At 42.6% G+C, this 12,500-nt stretch overlaps 1 protein-coding gene across 1 annotated transcript in view; it reads left to right on the top strand.

Moving 5' to 3' along the window:
- LOC119578686 overlaps positions 1–12,500 on the top strand; it is a gene marked incomplete in the record, with an annotated part of 96,196 nt that overhangs the window by 49,045 nt on the left and 34,651 nt on the right. Inside the window, 16 exon segments of the mRNA XM_037926263.1 lie at positions 282–508; positions 601–666; positions 4,302–4,306; positions 4,467–4,665; positions 4,889–4,935; positions 5,987–6,148; positions 7,151–7,301; positions 7,645–7,817; positions 8,073–8,231; positions 8,409–8,615; positions 8,707–8,855; positions 9,013–9,145; positions 9,902–10,073; positions 10,312–10,381; positions 10,599–10,756; positions 10,946–11,405. Coding sequence (XP_037782191.1) covers positions 282–508; positions 601–666; positions 4,302–4,306; positions 4,467–4,665; positions 4,889–4,935; positions 5,987–6,148; positions 7,151–7,301; positions 7,645–7,817; positions 8,073–8,231; positions 8,409–8,615; positions 8,707–8,855; positions 9,013–9,145; positions 9,902–10,073; positions 10,312–10,381; positions 10,599–10,756; positions 10,946–11,405 — 2,538 coding nt within the window.

The raw sequence follows: 12,500 nt of genomic DNA, 5'->3' as shown, positions 1-12,500 counted from the left end.
GAGTCATTCATGGTGATTATTCATTTACAAAATTTTAGTTGGAGTTTCAGCTGAATTCAAAATGTTTCTTGCTATTAGAAGCGAAACCCCATACATACATCGTGTTTACGTGCGTACGTGTGCGTGTATTCCTCGGCATTTACGCAGCTGTTCTTTTTGAAGACTTGAAACGTATATTACAGAAAACACTGAAAATAAATCTCGGTCACTTGACTTTAAATTCAGATAATTTAGTCCCACTATTTTTTGCCCGTGTCCTTCCATCTTTGCTTAATCCCCAGCTTCTGCCATGCCTTTTGGCTCGGCATTTAAAGTAATAGAGGGATGGAGTAACGAAGACGGAGGTCCCGGCGAGGTGTTGGACGCGGGCCATCCATTGATTTATGGCACGTTACCCGAGCCATTACCTGGCGCTGGAGAGACGTCATGGCTCCGGCCGCCGCGATTCCCTCATTCCCGCGAGGCCTGGCGCGCCCTGGGAACGAATATCTGTGGGAAAGCCACGGCTGTTTGGCTGACAACTCAATTAAAAAGTTTTATGTTAATCGGGGCAGAGCACATCTCAGCATATTGTATGAACTCCAACTTTTGACGCATTAGAATGCTTCTTTGGAAGGGCTTGTATGTAGCGCCTTTGTTGGAGTTCATGCAGAGGATGCCCCCGACGTGCAGATTATAGCGCTCCCTTGAGATGACCGACAGACAGAAAGCCCTTGAGGAAGGGCTATCTGCGACCTTTTTAAGGCTAACGCGAGGGATTCTGTTTGTACGTGGCCCTTTGTCCGATACGTTTTCCAGTGTCTGGTGTCAGTTCCTTGCCTAATACGAACAAAAAAGCAAGCTTCGCACCCCACTCCACCAGCGATTCGCTTGCTTGACAAAGGCACAAATTCCACCTGTTTTGTAGGGAAGTTGCACTTTGTGGCCAGACATCCAAATCAGTCTAGGCCAACCTATGAGTGTCATTTATTGGAACTGCATGTTCCCGAGACGAGAGAGATGTGCCGGAGACGACGTATTTGTAAACTTTCGCCGTTGAACCCGTTATAATTGTTCCTTGCAACCCCACGATCGAGCTGGCACCCGTCTTGCGTTTTGCCTCACCCACAGCCTTCTTGCCCTCTCCTGCTCCTCCGCCTGCCGTCACTCCTGTGATTGCTTCCTTTGCATCATTTGTGGCCCTGTCGTCACACGCAACCAAAGGCCGGCTATTTTTCACCTCTCGCCGCCCCGCATTCGCCGCCTTCCCCCTCTCATCAACGGCTCATCATCGCCCTTTCTTCCTCTCTCCCTATTCGCTCTCTCTCCCCACTTCCGCTTCCGTGGCCCCATGTATGAGGCTGCTCGCGCATTTCCCAGCCCTCGATGTGAACTTCAGTAGTGTTTAGTCTCTTACTGTGTCCTTCTTGATTTCAGTAATCATTACCGCAACCATGGTGGTAACAGCAATGAAAATGACACCACCATAAAGACAGTGTCACCACGATAGATTTCATATCTTCATTTTTATTTTTCAATTTCTTCTCTCTATTCCCTTTTTTCTCTCTCGCCTTTCTGTTCGCCATGTGCTTGCAGCTTCCGTTCCCTTCTTCCGTCCACTCCTCCTGCTCCGTGCCCCCTTCCGCTCCCTACTCCGCTCTCTCCACCCCTCCTGTGTAAGCCGTAATTACACCCCTACCCCCACCCACCCCACCCACCCCACCCGGAGACACACCCTAGGAAGCAAGAAAATAACCCTTCGTTATCAATATTTATTCTTTTATTTATTTCTCTCTCTTCGTATTCTCTATCACATTCACTTTCAATCTCACTTTCCTTTTCATTCTCTCTCCTTCCACCCTTGCTCTCTCTCTCTCTCTCTCTCTCTCTCTCTCTCTCTCTCTCTCTCTCTCTCTCTCTCTCTTCTCTCTCTCTCTCTCTCTCTCTCTCTCTCTCTCTTTCTTTCTTTCTCTCTTTTTCTTTCTCTCTTTTTCTTTCTCTCTCTCCCTCTCCCTCTCCCTCTCCCTCTCCCTTCTCTCCCTCTCCCTCTCCCCCTCTCTCCCTCTCTCCCTCTCTCTCCCTCTCTCTCTCTCTCTCTCTCCCTCTCCCTCTCTCTCTCTCTTCCTCTCTCTCTCTCTTCCTCTTCTCTTCTCTCTCTCTCTCTCTCTCTCTCTCTCTCTCTCTCTTAATCTCTCTCTCTCTCTCTCTCCTCTCTCCTCTCTCTCTCTCTCTCTCTTCTCTCTCTCTCCTCCCTCTCTCGCTCCTTTCTCTCTCTCTCCTCCTCTCTCGCTCTTCTCTCTCCTCTCTCTCTTTCTCCTCTCTCTCGCTCTCTCTCTCTCTCTCTCCTCTTCTCTCTCTCTTCTCTCTTCCTCTCTCTCCTCTCTCTCTCTCCCTCTCCTCTCTCCCTATCTCTCTCTCTCTCTCTCTCTCTCTCTCTCTCTCTCTCTCTCTCTCTCTCCCCTCTCCTCTCTCTCTCCTCTAGCCTCTCCCCTCTCCTCTCTCTCTCCTCTCTCCCTCTCTCTCTCTCTCTCTCTCTCTCTCTCTCTCTCTCTCTCTCTCTCTCTCTCTCTCTCTCTCTCTCTCTCTCCTCTCTCCTCTTCTCCTCTCTCTCTCCCTCTCTCTCTCCTCTCCCTCTCTCTCCTCTCTCTCCTCTCTCTCTCTCTCTCTCTCCCTCTCTCGCTCTCTCTCGCTCTCTCTCTCGTTTCGCTCTTTCTCTCCTCTCGCTTCTCTCTCTCTGCTCTCGCTTGCTCTCTCTCGTCTCTTCTCGTCTCTGTCGTCCTGTCTCGTCTCTCTTCTCTCCTCTCGTCTCTCTTCTGCTTTGCTCCCTGATCTACATCGTCTCTGCTTCGTTCGCTCTCGTTCTCTTTCTTCATCTCTCTCGTCTTCTCGTTCTCTCATTCTCATCTAGTCTCTCTCTCTCTCTCTGTCATCTCGCTCTCGCCTTTCTCTCCTCTCTCTCATCGTTCCTCTTTTCTACTCTTCCTCGCCTCATGTCCACCTCCTTCTGCTCTCTATCGCTTCTCTTCCTATCCCCTTCCTCTTCTCTTTTTTGTGTCTTCTTCGCGTGCGGGAGGGCGGGTGATGTGCGGTTGTTCTCGTGCTCGGCGCCGCGTGCTCTGCGTCGGGTGGTGTGTGCGCGTGTGTGTGTGTGTGGTGGTGTGTGGTGTGTGTGTGGTTGAGTGTGTGTTGTGGTTGTGTGTGTGTGGTTGGTGGGTGGTGTGTGTTGTGTGTTTTGTTTGTTGTGTTGTGTGTTTTTTTGTTTTGTGGTGTGTTTTTTTTTTTTGTTTTTTTATGTTTTTATGTGTATGCATGATTTATGTATGTTATATATTATGTTTATGTAGCATTAGCTTTATGCTTATTATGATATATTTATCATATATCATCTGCATTATCATATTATCATGCACATTTATCATATGAGCATGCTGCATTTATGCATTATATGCTGCTGATTTATGCATATATATGCAAAGCATGCATGCATTTATGCATGTATGCATGCATGCATGTATGCATATATGTATGCATGCATGCATGTATGCATATATGTATGCATGCATGCATGTATGCATATATGTATGCATGCATGCATGTATGCATATATGTATGCATGCATGCATTTATGCATATATGTATGTATGTATGCATGTATGTATGTTTATATCTATCAATCTATCTATTATCTATTTAGCTATCTATATGTAAATATATATATATATATATATATATATATATATATATATATATATATATATATATATATATATGATTGTATAGCATGCATGCATGTATATGTATGTATGTGTATATATAGTGTATATATATACGCGTATGTATATGTATATGTTTATACACACACACACACACACACACGATTGAGTGGCATTATAAACCTTTAACGTAGTGGTCGGGTCCCGCGCGCCACGTGTTCGCGTGTGCAGAGCCAGTGGTTCGGTCCCGTCCGCCGCCGGCGCAGCGGCCGTTGTTTCTGCCTCGTATGTTGCCGAGGCAAAGCAACTTTCCGGGGATGTTTTACCTTTTCTCTTTTCGTGATTATCCGTGGGAGCGGCTAACCCCCCCCCCCCCTCTTTTCTTCCACTATCCTCACTTCACCCATTTTCTCTCTCCCCCTGCATATTTTCGTCCTCTCCCCTCGTTTCCTCATCCTCCTCTTCAGCAGCTCCTCCTTCTGCCATCCTCCTCCGTGTCCTCTCCGTAGCTGAAGGTCGGCATCGTCATCTAATCCCTCCCCTCCAGGGGAGTCATTTGGGGGGGTGGGGGACAGTTATCCCCCAGTTATCCCAGTTTGCCCCTTTAAGGTCTGGTTTGAGGAGGCTATAGATTGGAAACCCTAGAAGAGCTTAGTTCGCCTACCCACTTTGCCCTCCCTCAAAAAAAGCTGAATTGACGCCCCTGCTCTCCTTTAATAATGTGCCGTTTGCCGTTACATAATAGCCTCTAATTTATTCTTTATCACTGTATAGGATAAAGAAGGATCGCCTCTGTGCTGCGGCGGTGGACAGAACTGTCTTTCCGGGAGCCGTTGCTGCGACCGCTGGCATTATCCTCCGTCCGTCTCGGAACAGTTTCATTTCCTCGCTTCCTTTCTCGCGCGGCCTCACTCGGACTCCCTTCGATGCTCTAAGATTAAGCCTCTTGGTGCGGCAGAAGCTCTTAGGCCTGGTAGCTTTCCTCGCTGATTTACATAGGTGGCCCTGTGAACGGCCGTTATCTCGGGGCGACCAGGCCCCTCCGGCCGCTCTAACCTGCTTTAGGGGCCGATTCCCTTGGAGCGCTTGCGCTCTTATCCTACGGGTCCTTCCTTCTCTTTCAGGGAGTCCTTCTCTTTCTTTTCTTATTTGCATGCAAGTCCTCGGGCCTCTGCAATCATCCTTTGTTTCCCAAGGCGCTCCCGTTCCTCGACGTGGATCTTCTCACCATTGTAGAGCCTTCGTAGGAAACCTCGCTCCTGAAGTATGTTCCAAAGGAAAGGGTTGCGAGGTGTGTTGGGAAAGAAAAAGTTGCCAATCGTGTACACAGATCATGTTCTGATTCGGAGAGACTATTCCTCTATAGAATCTCGGAGCAGAGTATAATATTAACCGGGAAAATTGAAATTCGATATCAAGGGCATTTGTTACTAGAGCAGCCATGGTGAATTTTATCAGGTGTTGTAGTAAGAGAGTACCTTGAATATCTTAATAGTATGTAATGTCAAACACCGGCCCAGTGACCCGGCAGAGTATTGTCTTTGCTGAAGAATGTTTAAGTTTCAAATTGATCCGTAGAGAATAAACCCGAGGAGGAATTCTTTCCATAGCTGAATGTTCGATAAATGAATTCGTCACCGTGATCTCATTTGCTGAATAATTGGTCCATTACTTATTTCTGACAATGTGTGTGTGTGTGTGGGGGGGGGTGTAGTAGTAGTAGTAGTACCTGTATAGAAAACTGCAACATAGTGAATTAGTTTAATACTAAGAGAGGTACTTTTTTCCCATGCACTTTTTCAACTCCAATCGACGCCCAACCCGGCCTTGTCTTCATGCTTCCTCCCTTCACCCTAACCTTCCACGAACCCGCCTGCCTCTGGCGCCTGTGTACAGCAGCCTCCATCAAGGCGCGACTAATCAAAGCGGGTTTGTGACGATGTGTTTGCTCACCTGTGTTGACATGCGAGAGTTACCACGAGAGACCAGGCCGGCGGTGTGTGTGGTGTGCACGTCGCCCTGAACAGAAAGTGCCGGTGCCAGGACGGATTAATGGACGTCGTTGAGGGGCCAGCCCTGCGAAGGCTGCGATGGAAGGAGGGTTTAGCAGTGGTGGGCAAATTTTCAGGGGGTCATGAAAAGTCAAAGGACATCTTTAAAGATTGGGCGGTGCGCTCTATAGACAGCATAGTTAACAAGAACAAACAAATTCAAATTAAAGCACAAGCAATCAAATGGAAAAAAAAATTATGATCACAATTCTGTTCGACAATTACTCTTAAGTCTGACACAAGGTTGCTGGTAGAAACTCTCATCACTGCATTTACGTTTTTGTATCTGACACCCACGTTCTTGGACTTGTATATCTTCATGCAGGCTCAAACAAATATCTTGACTTTCACCAAAAACACTTTTTTATTGGTTGCAGGTTTCCGAGGGCCGCAGTTTGCCCTCCAGTAGCTTAGCTGATACGCTCTTTGGTTACTTGTTATCAGGTGACCAGATGTCGGCGGGGACAATCGCAGCGCCGCTGCCCGTGTCCCGCTGTCGCTTGGCCAGGCGGATGGATGGCCAGCTTCACACGCACACGCACACGCACACGCGCACACGCACACGCACACGCACACGCACACGCACACACACGCACACGCACACGCACACGCACACGCACACGCACACAGCACACACACCACACACGCACACACGCACACAGACACACGCACACAGCAACAACACCGCACCACCGCACACACACACACACACACGCACACACACACACACACACACACACACACACACACCACGCACGCACACTCACACACACACACCAACACCACACGCACCACATCACCACGCACCACGCACGCACACCACACACCACACACCACGCACCACTACCACACACTCACACACACGCACGCACACTCACTCACACACGCACGCACTCACTCACCACCACGCACACCACGACACCACAGCACCTCACACGCCCACGCACACACCACACGCACCACACACACACACACACACACACACACACACACACACACACACACACACACACACACACACACACACACACACACATGTATGTATATGTATTTATATGTGTATAGATGTATATATATGTATATATATAAATATATATATATATATATATATATATATATATATGTATATATATGTGTATAAATATGTATTCATATATGTATTTATATATGTATAGATATGTATATATTATGTATATGAATATATTATGTATATGTATATATACATGTATATATATATGTATGCATGTATGTACGTGTGTGTCTGTGTGTGTATTTGTGTATGAATATGTATATATACTCATACATGCACATACATATACATATTCTTGTGTATAGACATCATTGTCTGCATGCGATTCTTGTGTCTGTCAGTCCATGCCCATTACAAGCGTGCCTTCTCGCCCCCAGCACCGTGGCGTACAACTACGCTCCGAACCCGGACAAGCAGTGGATCCTGCAATACACGTCGAGGATGCACGACATCCAGCTCAAGTTCACAGACCTTCTCATGACCAAGCGCCTGCAGACGCTGCAGACCGTCGACGAGGCCGTGCATAGGGTGGGTTAGCACGAGGGCGTGGCCATTGACCAGGTTGCACCGGGTTGTCGATGGTCCTTGGGGACTATGCTCAGTGCTGTACACCTTTGGAAGAATTTGATTAAGAGTATTTAGTTATTTAGTCGAAAATATTGTCGAGTAATATTTCTTTTTCTTTCATAAGTTTATTTAATATTCAAGATTATTAATTGGTTAGTGTATATGTAAATGTTCCTGAAAAATGCCGGCACCAAGCCTCCGCATTTAGGCGGTCCCGCCTATAAGGCACTAATAGGGCTATTGTTTAAACTGACACCAAGTAAGCGGATGTTTGCTAACTGAAGCTGATTTTTTCTCAAGATAATCCGCGCCCTTGGACTCTCTCGGGGAATTAGACAACACCTACGTCTTCTACACCAGCGACCACGGTTACCACTTGGGCCAGTTTGGCCTCGTCAAGGGCAAGTCGATGCCCTTCGAGTTTGACATCAAAGTGCCCTTCTTGGTGCGCGGCCCCGGCATCAAGGCCGGAGTTCAGTAAGTGCTCTCCTTTGGTTAATTTAGTTGGCTTTGAATTGGTTTATCTTTTCGGGCGTTTATGAATTTTTGCTGATATTTTCGCAATACAGTCAGTGAAAATATTACAGTGTATTCGATTTATCATTTTTGTTGGGCGGAAAATATATTTTTTGATAAGTGTTTGAAGTTTTATATACAAATGTAGGATCCATTTGAGATTCTCGTCCTCTTCATGAATGAAAGTGCCAAGAAGAGAATTATCACGTATTACAGGATAAACAAAATTGCTCTGAACGTTGATCTGGCGCCAACGTTTCTGGACATTGCCGGCATCAAGCCTCCGCCGCACATGGACGGGCGCTCGCTGCTGCCGCTGCTGAAGAGCGACCAGCCGGACTACGTCACCTGGAGGGACAGCTTCTTGGTGGAGAGGTACGGGGATATTGCAATTTCGATATATTTCACAAAATAATGATGAAGTATGCTTAATTGGAATTCTATATTTGTTGGACATTCGTCAATTGCAGTAAGGTAAATGAAGGCAAGAAAGTAGCTAGGCGGAGTGTGTATACGAGTCGCTCAATTTAGTTTTGAAATGACCTTATTCAGCTCTGGTCGCCACCGGGAGGAGGATGCTTTGGAACTGAGGCAGATTCGGCGGATGCAGAGGGCGAAGGGTCTGGCGGCCTCGGCTGGCACTGAAGGGGGCCTCTATACATCCAAGCATGAGAAGCTGGAGATCGTGTGCGAGAGTGACGAATACCGAGCCCCTTGCGGACCTCTACAAAAATGGGAATGTGTTCGTGAGGGATACAGGTAAGGGGATGTCACATGTCTATACTTACTATTGTTGACGATAAAGAAACGAATCGTCTCTGAAACCTGACGTGTCCCTATGTTACTAAAGGTGGAGACTGCAAAAGTGCCGCAACAGAAACAAGTGGCGGAAACGCAACTGCGTCTGCGAACCAGACTTGGGAATGGGATACCTGGTCAAGCTGGACTCGGAGGAACGCCGAAAACAGAGGCTCTTCCTCAAGAAACATGTAACTCAAGGTGTGTTCCTCCATCTGTATGGGAAAGGATTGTCAAAAATAATAGCCATTTTACTTAACATTGTGTATGAATTTCCATTTCGCTGCTCACATTTTGAAAGGGCCCTACCGTTTTATATGACAGAAGTAAGGATAAGTATTTATTCACATTTTAACAGACCTGAAGAAATACGAGCCAAAGTTCATCAAAGCATTCAGCGACGTTGATAGCAGTGAAGTTGCCGAGCAGAGTCTTGGTAGACGAATACAGCGGAACTCCCGCTGGTCTGCTCTGCGGAATCGCAGGCGCAGGTTAGAACTTTTGTAATTTTAACATTTTTAAGTTAACTATAGGTAATTTTTCACAATACCTTCGGCGATTTTGGTATCGATGGATTCCCCTCACTCTCTAGACACTCTAGTCCCCGACATTTTTGGCCCCGATTGCAGGAAAGGGCATGGAATGTACGAAGGGAACGTGCGGGGTAAAATATGTAATATACACAGAATCAGTCATTGTGTTTAGTGCAAGGAGGCAGTGCTCCTCCGACACACTTCTTGGGGGGCTGCCGTCCCCAACCCCCGCTCAGGAAAACAAAATCCTCCACATATTCACGCCAGGGTAGAGCGTCGGATAGACTCGGCGTCGGGCGCTCCCACATGTCGGTTGTATGCTCTACCCTGACGTGAAAACATGGAGGCAGTCCCCCAGGAGATGTGTTGCAGGGGGCACAACCCCTTTCATTAGACATTATAGTAAGTGATTCTGTGTATATTATTCATATTTACCCCTTAAATTCCGTGGTGCCTTTCATGCCCACCCCTGCTGTCGGGACCAAGATTGTTATGCGGTTATGCGAAGGTATTCTGAAAAAAATACCCAAATATACGAATATGACATGTTTCATTACGTGCAATACCCGAAAGCGCAAAATAAACATACGCGCGAACATGCATTATATTGATGTACGAAATGAATTGCATAACGCATGTACATAAACCGAACTAAAGTAAAATATTAATGTAAATCCTAGATTGCTAGTGACATTTTTAAATATTTTATTTCAGATTCAGAAGGGACACTGACGAACAGACGGTAGAGGAGGGTACAGACTATGGCGATGGAGATCCTACCAAGGACAATGAAAATTATGAAGTTGATGTGTTTGTCAGTGAAGAAGAAATGAGAGCGATCGATGATCAGATTCACCATCTCTCAGATGAACTTGAATCGTTAGAAGTAAGCTTGTTAGTTTTCCTGACTGGAAGTATATTAAAAAACTCTGGGGCTCTAGCATTTTCGTAGAGAACATTTCTGTATAGAAAAATTGTATGATGAATTAACTGATGGCTGTGTGCTCCTTCCCCACCCCGTCGGAGTTAGCTCCTTTGATTGATTAATAACGGCTGAGTATTTATACAGATTGCTTCAGTCAAAAAAGGGTTGTTAATAAACTTCATGATGTTTTTCTTCTCAGAGTGTGAGCAGTACAACATCCACATCAGTTGCTGTTGGAAATGAGTCTCTCTCTGCAATACCATTGTCAGGTGCGACAAGTTTTGTTTTGTTTGTTTTTGATACAGGAAAGAAGTACTCTTCATATTCTCTTGAAATATAGAACTATGGAACTACAACTTCTGATTGTTAATACTCATGAATATGGCATATGTATATACTAATACAAAAACACCAGTGTAGCTTACTGTACCCACACACCCATAGACACCCTCCAATCCAAAGTTAATTATTCCTTGAATTTTGCAGGAGAGAAGACTGTGAAGCTTCGCCATGGATGCAGAGCAACTGGAACCTCAGTGGACTGCACTGATGAAGTCTACCGAGATCCACATGCTTGGAAGATGAGCAAGGAAGCCATTGATGATAAGATTCGAAGATTAAGGCATCAGCTGTTTATGATGAAGGTACATTTAATTTTTATATAATTTTAAAAACTCTCCAAGTGGTTTCATGTACCCATGAGTCCTACTTTTCATCATTGTGTACTGATATTTATAATAAGCTATAGCATATCTTTCATATTTGTATATTTTTGTAGATGAATGAATTTGAATGATTTGTTCCAATGACTAGTAATTTATAATTGTACACAGGGTATAAGGAAACATTTGCGAGAGAGCCGCCCAGACTCAGTTCTAATTCCGGAGGATTATGAATATGATGAGGAAGAGGGCACTGTTGGAGAGTACGATGTGTTAGATGTGAACAGCATTCTAGGCTTAGATGGTGAACTAGACGTACCTGATGATATCCTTCCTGAAAATGAAGATACTGAAGAAGAGGATAACATTATAGAGAATGAAACACACACGCACAGCTATATGGAAGACACTGTGGAAGAGACCACTATGATGGTTGGAGAAGAGGATGCTAATACAGAGGAGGAAGATAGTGATGATTACCAGTATGTTACAACAGAGAGCAGTAATTTTGAGGATGAAGAAGTTCATCTAGAAGTTGTTGGTGAAAATAAGACTGCTCCTGTTGCAGGCACAGAAAGCACACTAGCGGACGAATATGATGAAATTATTATAGGAGTTGACTATAATGACTGTAAGTTGCATTTATAGAAGACTCTTTCTTTAATGAGGATGATTTTCTTTTGCTAGTCTCTAAATGTAAGTAATCTTGGTGACAGTATTTATATTGACTGTTTTCAGAATTTATAGATTATATATATATATATATATATATATAGAAAATTATATTATATATATATATATATATATATAAAATATTATAAATATATATACATAAAAAAAATACATATAATAAAATAACATAAATAATATACATATAATATAATAAATATACATATAATATACATATAATATAATATAATTTTAATAAATATACATATAATATACATATAATATACATATACATATACATAACATATACATATTACATGTATAAAATTTATATAAAATATATATATAATATAAAATATATAATATAAAATAAAAGTAAATGTAAAATGATATGAATGTATATGAATGTATATTTTATATAGGGTATTATAGTAATTATATTATATTAAGATATTTATTATATATAGAAATTTTAAGTAATTATATGTATATTTATGTTATTATATGTAAATGATATGAATAATATTATATAATATATAAATTTATAAAATATTAATTTAATATATATATATAATATTATATAATATATTAAATTTAAAATATTATATAATATATTTAAAAATATAAAATATAATATTTATAATATATATATATATTAATATATATATATATATTATATAATATATTATATTCTATAAATTTAAAAACAGTAATATAAATATTAAAATTTTTAAATTTAAATCAAAAAAAAATCATTATTAAAAAGAGTTTTATAAATAATTTAAGTATTATAGTAATTCTATAATAATTATATATTTTATTTTTCTTTAAAGGGGAAGTCTTTTTTAAAATTTTTAAAAAATTTTATTCAAATTTCTGTTCTTTAAATAGGAAATGATATTTTCTTTTTAGATTTTTAAAAATAAAATTTTTTCCAATGTTATATAGTTTTTTTTAAATTCTTTTTAATGTTATTTTTTTATATTTATTTCAAAGGAATCACCCCTACGTCAGTTACCATTAAAAACCAAATCTTTCCATTAAAAGCTCTAAAGGC

The sequence above is a fragment of the Penaeus monodon genome, chromosome 2 (genome assembly GCF_015228065.2).
Source record: "Penaeus monodon isolate SGIC_2016 chromosome 2, NSTDA_Pmon_1, whole genome shotgun sequence".
Classification (NCBI taxonomy): Eukaryota; Metazoa; Arthropoda; class Malacostraca; order Decapoda; family Penaeidae; genus Penaeus; species Penaeus monodon.
Note: the sequence above shows the minus strand (reverse complement) of the source record. Positions and strands in the feature narration are given on the sequence as shown.